Genomic DNA, 6,409 nt, shown 5'->3' with positions numbered 1-6,409 from the left:
GACGGCGTCAATCATTCTGACGCCTTTTAAGGAAAAATGACACCGATTAAAGATGGAGAAAAAAATAACCTTCCTCCCATCTTCTGCTTTGTCATCTGATCAGGCCTCCCGATGGTCATGATGCGTTTCCATGACGACGGACAAACGCCACTGTTGCCAAGTGACCGCCTGTATCCATGGAGATCTGGTTCAAGACTGCAGTTCTTCCCCCCACCCCCTCAAACAGCCGGGGTCATGGTGACGCCGTGAGGCTGAACGTCATTCATTCATTCATTCATTCATTCATTCATTCATTATCTGCACACAGCTGACTCAGTCCCTGTCTTTGTGTGGATTAATGAAGTGGATTATCCCTCGTATAAACTGGATATTCTGAAGTTTCTCAGGTGGTTCTGGTGAACAGGTACTAGAAGGTCGGGCGCTGATCCAACAGCTCCGCCTACTGTCCAACTACAGGAAGCGTCTACAGCTGTCTGCATTTTATTAACCAGAAACAAGCTGCTGATTACCTGATCATCAGCGGGGACTCTGGAGCGAACAGGTGTGTGCTAACACAACGCCAAGGCGGAACAACAACAGCAATGACCCTCAGAGAAGCGACGTTAATCTGGGAAGGGTCAAAGGTCATTCCCAGACTATCTGGAGTCCATCATTCGACAGAGAGAAGTGGAAAACATTCAAGACAGCTGCCGATTAAACAAGGAGTGGCAGCAGATTCACCCAGAAGGTCAGACCGCGCAATAAGCTCCATCTCAGGCCTGGGCTAGCAGGTTAAAGGTCGTGACAGGACAGTTGGAAGAAGCACGGCTTGTTTCTTGTTTGGCAGTCTCGTCTCCCTGAAAACCAACATGGCAGCACGGCTTCGGTTTGTACGTTTTTTTTACCCATGATGCCTCAACAGAACAACCTGGAGCATCTTTTTTTTTTTTTTTTCCCATCGTCTTTATTATCTTTGAAAAGAGATGCCAGAGTTGAACAAAAGTTTCCCATTCAGCTCGTAAACGAAGCAACAAACAGGCAGGTTGAGGCTAAAATCTACAAACTGTCGTCCTTCGCTCTGTAACCTTTTCAGGAAAACTTAGCAGCGCCACCCGATCCTCGTTCATCGTCTGATTTCCTTCCTGTAAACTCAGAGAAAACCGGTTCGACGACGACGAATAAACGACCTAAAGAGACACGACAGAAGCTAAACGTTACAGTTTTTAAATCTACTTTCATTTTGTGGCTTCATGCTTTTTTTTTTCTGTTTGAATCATAAATAATCGTTGAGCTTGTGGCTAATTTTATTCATAATTTAATAGTTTATAATTTATAATTTTTCTGCAGGTTTCTGTCCATTTTTTTTCCCCCGTTACTTTTCTGAACCGGCCGCTTCCCCCGCGTCCAGCAGGCACGTCTCGGCGATGACCTTCGTCACGGCGTACGGGTCGCAGTTGGCCGCGGGCCGGCGGTCCTCGAAGTAGCCCATCCCGTCCTTGCCCACCTGCCGGGGGATGCGGATGCTGGCGCTCCGGTTGGCCACGCCGGCGGAGAAGTCGTCCATGCTGGAGGTCTCGTGGAGGCCCGTGAGGCGCCGGGTGTTGTCCTCGCCGCCGCGCGGGTCGTACACGCGGAGGTGCTCCCGGTGTCTCTTGCTCATCTTCTCGATGGCTTGCTCAATGTGCCTGCCGAGAGACGGGGCATACAGTCAGCAGCAGCGTTTCCGATTCAACTTTAGGGGTCACCATGGTAACCACACACTCCCTGAGCGATAGACATCTTAAACTAACAGCCACTGAAGGCAGAGCAGCAGGAGGTCATCGCATGTCAATTTTTATTCGTCTCCAGCGTAAAAAGACCCGTTCAAGAAAATATTCTGGGCGCAGATGTAATGGGAGTCAACGGGAGTCCCGCAGGACTGCGAGCGTGAGAGGAGGTTGGAACGTTTAGACAGCTGAAGTTGGTGAAAGTTTCAGAAATCATAAAACTTAAGCTGCAACTTTATAAAAAAAAACAAAAAACAATAAAGATACTAAAAACGGTGGTTCAGTCTCGTAAAGTCCAACTTCCTGTGAATGTTTCTGTTGTGAAGGATATCCGAGCTACAGAAGTCCGAAGACGTCTTCCTCAAGGTCCCGTTGATTTTCAACGGGGAACTGCTTCGATAGTAATAACATCAGATGTTAATAAAACGAGCCCTGAGATGGAAAAAAGTTAACGAGATCGTGAACACGGAAGGTTAAAAATGGTTGGGTTCAGGTTTGGGGTTTTATGTGGAGATGTTTCCAAACTAAAGAAATTGAATTTTCTGAGCGCTGCAGGACTTCGACGAAGCACCTGAAACGGAGTTTAAACAAAAAGAAGCGGAACGCTAGCTAAAAGCTAATGTTAGCAAGACTAGCTAAAGGCTGACAAGAAGCTGAAAGTAGCATCAGAAGACGAACATGAAGCAAGTGAGAAAAGTGACATTATTTAAAGAAATGAAAGCAGTCTCCATGTATTTCTATGGGGCAAATATTTGTAAATAAAGGGAAATATTTCGAAAATCGTCAAAGTTACTAAAACCGAACGTCGCAGCACCCACCTCCCGAATGAGCCGAGGGTGCAGAAGTCGTTCAAATTGCAAAAAAAAACATAAAGAAAGCAGAAAAAAACAATACAACATTTAACGCCTTCTGAAGGATTGTGGGTTTTTGAAGATGGAGACTCTGAAAACAATAACTTACGTTTTATTCAGGAGCTCTTTCAGTGGGAAAAAATCTGTTTTCGTGTTTTGGTTCCGGCGCTCAGACAGGAAACACGAAGGACAACACAGGAAGGTGAACGGCGTTCTTTATTGGTTAAACGTGAACTCCTGTAATAAGTGTTTACTCACTGCAGCCCTCCTTCCTCCCTCATCTGCTTGGTGCTGACGTTCGTGTGGCAGCCGGCGCCGTTCCAGTTGCCCTTTATTGGTTTGGGGTCCAGGGTCGCGATGATCCCGAAGTCCTCGCACACTCGGTGCAACAGGAAGCGGGCGACCCACAGGTGGTCGCCCATCTCGATGCCCTCGCAGGGACCCACCTGGAACTCCCACTGGGGTCAGAGGTCAGAGGAGAAGACTGTAAACGTAAGAGAAGGTCGAACGAGGATAGAAAATGCCGCCGCGCTGCGCTCGGATTACCTGAGATGGCATGACCTCTGCGTTGGAGCCGTAGATATTGACGCCGGCGTAGAGGCAGGCCTTGTAGTGGCACTCCACGACGTCCCGTCCGTACGCGTGGTCCGCTCCCACGCCGCAGTAATAAGGGCCTTAAAACAAGGAAACGAGCCAAGAAAAGGGTGAACACAAAGAGGTAGATACGCATCCGAGAACCGGTTACGCGCAGGAAGATGGTTTCCTCAGGAGAGACCAAATTTGTCCTTCAGGAGCGCTCTACGGCTTCAAACGCCACGAAAACGGCGCTCATTCACAGAAAAACTTTTAATCGCTGAGGATATGGCGTCTAAAACTACCATCTACCCAACAGAACCGTTAAACGTCCCCACAAGTCTCTGCTGGAAATAATTTGGATCTTTAAAAAGCAGGGATTTTGTGGGAAAACGTTATGATTGAACACGACAGCATTTTTATTTGCTTTCTGATCGACCTCGGTTTTATTTCGGACCGGACTGACGGAGCTAACGGACCCAATGGGTCCAAACTGGACCGGCGCTTCGCTTAAAACAAACTTCAGTCCCAAAACTCTCACATCAGTTCGCGCAAAAGCCGCCTTACAAACCTTTACATCGCCACCATTAGTCATTTTTGGCAGGAAAATAATCAACATTCTGGTGCTACAGCTAACTGCTGCTACTTGTGCTCACAAACAGCCACAGAATGTTATCTAAATAATCACGTAACGCCAGCGTAAAGATTTTAAAAACTACTATTTGGATAAACCGATACGATTTTGATCCTGAAGCAGAAATCCGCCTTGAAACGCTCGGACTAGCCGTTAGCTTGTCGATTCTGCTCGTAGTTTTAACTTTATTTCCACAAACTCAGGCTGAAACGGCGACCTACAACGAGATAGTTCATAACCAATCCTCAGCAGCCTTTAGAAGAGCTTAAATATTGCTTTAAAGTTTAATTTTTCTAGATTTCTTTAGCGGCTAGCTACAATGCTAATGCTAGCTGTACATAAACAGAAAACAACAAGAGGAGATTTGGTTTCAGCTATGTTATTTTTATTTATTTTTGTGCTCTTTAAATGTACCAGTTAGACTAAAATGCACATATTTACAAAATAATGCTGAATTTATTTTAAGTTAAGTTAAAAGTTTCAGTTGTCATGTCCTTCAGCCGCCACCAGGGGGAGCTGCAGCTCAGGCAGCGTCACGTTTAAGCTCCTTTAGATATCAGAACTTACGCTTTTATATCAGGCTTTAATGAAGAGACATTTACATTTTTTTTTATTTTGGAAACTACTAAATAGTTCTAGCGATTAAATGGAAGCGATAACTTTATTGTTTCCAGCTTGTTAGCGTTCGTTTCGGCTGTTTCGGTGAACTTTACCAAGAAGCGACAAGCTCTAGATGCTCAGTAAACGATCATTTTGCTGTAATAAGTGCTTAAAATGTTTACAATGATAATAACTTGTTGTAGAAAGCTCATGATCCTGCATGAGCTGTAATGAACAGAGATAAAATGGCGTCTGAGTCACCTTGTGGGGCTGGGAATCCGTTGGCGGGCCAGCTGAAGGGATGCCCGTCGATCCCCAGAAGCGTGTACTCCTGCTCCATCCCGAACCACAAGCTGTGCTCCTTGACCTTCTCCATCACGTTGATGCAGCTGTTCCGATGGTTCGTTTCTGAAAAATCGAAAAGGGGAGACCGAGAAACCCCGTCAGAGGGACGATCTTCCTGACCTCGCCGAGGCGAACGGGACGGCGAACGGGACGGCGAACGGGACGGCGAACGGGACGGCGCGCACCTGCAGGCAGGCGGTTGTACTTGAGGACCTCGCAGAGGACGAGTTTGTTGGGGTCGAGGGTGAACGGGTCCCTGAACATGCGGACGGGAACCAGGTACATGTCGCTGTTGGAGCCCTCGGCCTGGTAGGTGCTGGACCCGTCGAAGTTCCACTCGGGGATGTCTGGTGACGCAGAAGAACAACCTCGAAAAACGGGACCTGAGCGCACTTCCCGCCAGGGGAACCCGAACCGGTCAATCTGCAAAACCTCCGAGGCGATTAGCAGGCAGGTTCCGCGACTTTTCGGGATAAAACCGTAAATCATGCCAAAGGAAACCCGTTTTTACAGCTCAGCTCAGTTAAAACTATGATTCATTTCCTGTAAAATTATATATTAGAGACATTTGTTGCGGTGAAAATCGTCCTTTGAATTAACTACAAAAGTTACCAAGACAGCTTTAAAATCTTTCTGCTGGATTCTGAGATATTTTGCTAACATGGCTACATCATTGAAAGCATCGGGTTTCCCTGGTTTAATGGACATGGGTTCTTAGTGACCCGTAAAACCAGGCGGGATCTGTTTTGGTACCGTCTATGCTGGCCGGTTCTGCATCCAGGGTCCGGGTCTTGTTGCGGAGGCCCTCTCCGGTGCCGTCGATCCAGATGTAGGTGACCTGGCACTTCTCGCTCTGCGGCAGGCTCATGTACTGCTGCCGCACGGCCTTGTTGAGGCGCGAGCTGACGGACAAGGACGCCATTTTTTTCCCCTGCAATCAGAGCGGTCCGCAGAGTTCAGAAACATCAGCCGCCGAACCTACGACACCTCTACACCCCCACGTTTACAGCCCCGCTCTGTTTGTGTTGCTGTTTTTCTCCTCGTGTTTGTTTTGAACACATTTATGTTTCTGCCACAGACTCGGCTGTTTAAAAGCAGCAATAAATACGTAGGGTCCTTTTTGCTTCACACAAATTTAAAGTACTTTGTTCACTCCTAAGCAGATCCATCAAGTTAAAGTTTTGGATGTTTTGTCTCTGAAACATCGATTTTATTGATAAAACAAAACAGGGTCGTTAAAGTATGGCTCCATAAAGGAATACGTATCAACGCTAATTTAGGAGCTTGAGCAATCTGTTAGCGCTCAAAGTATGCGATTGGGATGACTCTCAGCTATATCAATATTTGTGAGTCCGAGCCAGTTTCGTGGTTTCTAAGGCGACTCCTGACTCTGAGAGTCGATCGGCTGTAGGCGTTCGCCCAATAATTGTTTCCTGAACATGTCATTAGGCTCGGGAGACGAAGCCGAGACAGATTGAAACGTGAAAACAGAATCTCGGGACTTACGGTGAGACAGGTGTCCTCGGGCAGGTGCGGTCCGGCTCGGGAGTGACGAGCCTGAACCGGTGCGTGGTATTTAAGCGCGTCGACAGCGTCCCCCCCCGTGACGTCATTCCTGCAGCTGGAGGACTGGTTTGTTGTGACCTCACATGTCAGGGCGA

The 6,409-nt window shown here is 47.4% G+C and overlaps 1 protein-coding gene across 1 annotated transcript; it reads right to left on the bottom strand.

The window, feature by feature from the left end:
* Nucleotides 1-917: 917 nt before the first annotated feature.
* On the bottom strand, nucleotides 918-6,409 carry LOC108241375 (glutamine synthetase-like). The gene is made up of 7 exons (XM_017425473.3): nucleotides 6,255-6,409; nucleotides 5,502-5,679; nucleotides 4,934-5,095; nucleotides 4,665-4,811; nucleotides 3,143-3,270; nucleotides 2,855-3,054; nucleotides 918-1,664 (listed from the first exon to the last, which is right to left on the bottom strand). Exons 2-7 carry the CDS (start codon nucleotides 5,668-5,670, stop codon nucleotides 1,352-1,354), a joined length of 1,119 nt encoding a protein of 372 aa, XP_017280962.1. The 5' UTR covers nucleotides 5,671-5,679; nucleotides 6,255-6,409; the 3' UTR covers nucleotides 918-1,351.

Source organism: Kryptolebias marmoratus, linkage group LG14 (assembly GCF_001649575.2).
Source record: "Kryptolebias marmoratus isolate JLee-2015 linkage group LG14, ASM164957v2, whole genome shotgun sequence".
Lineage (NCBI taxonomy): Eukaryota > Metazoa > Chordata > Actinopteri > Cyprinodontiformes > Rivulidae > Kryptolebias > Kryptolebias marmoratus.
This window is presented reverse-complemented; position numbering and strand designations above follow the sequence as displayed.

Excerpts from the sequence above, each read along its gene's own strand:
- LOC108241375 (XM_017425473.3), bottom strand. The coding sequence starts at position 5,670 with ATGGCGTCCTTGTCCGTCAGCTCGCGCCTCAACAAGGCCGTGCGGCAG. Across the intron at positions 5,096-5,501 it reads AGAACCGGCCAGCATAGACG|ACATCCCCGAGTGGAACTTC; the intron begins GTACCAAAACAG and ends CTGCGTCACCAG. Across the intron at positions 3,271-4,664 it reads CGGATTCCCAGCCCCACAAG|GCCCTTATTACTGCGGCGTG; the intron begins GTGACTCAGACG and ends CCTTGTTTTAAG.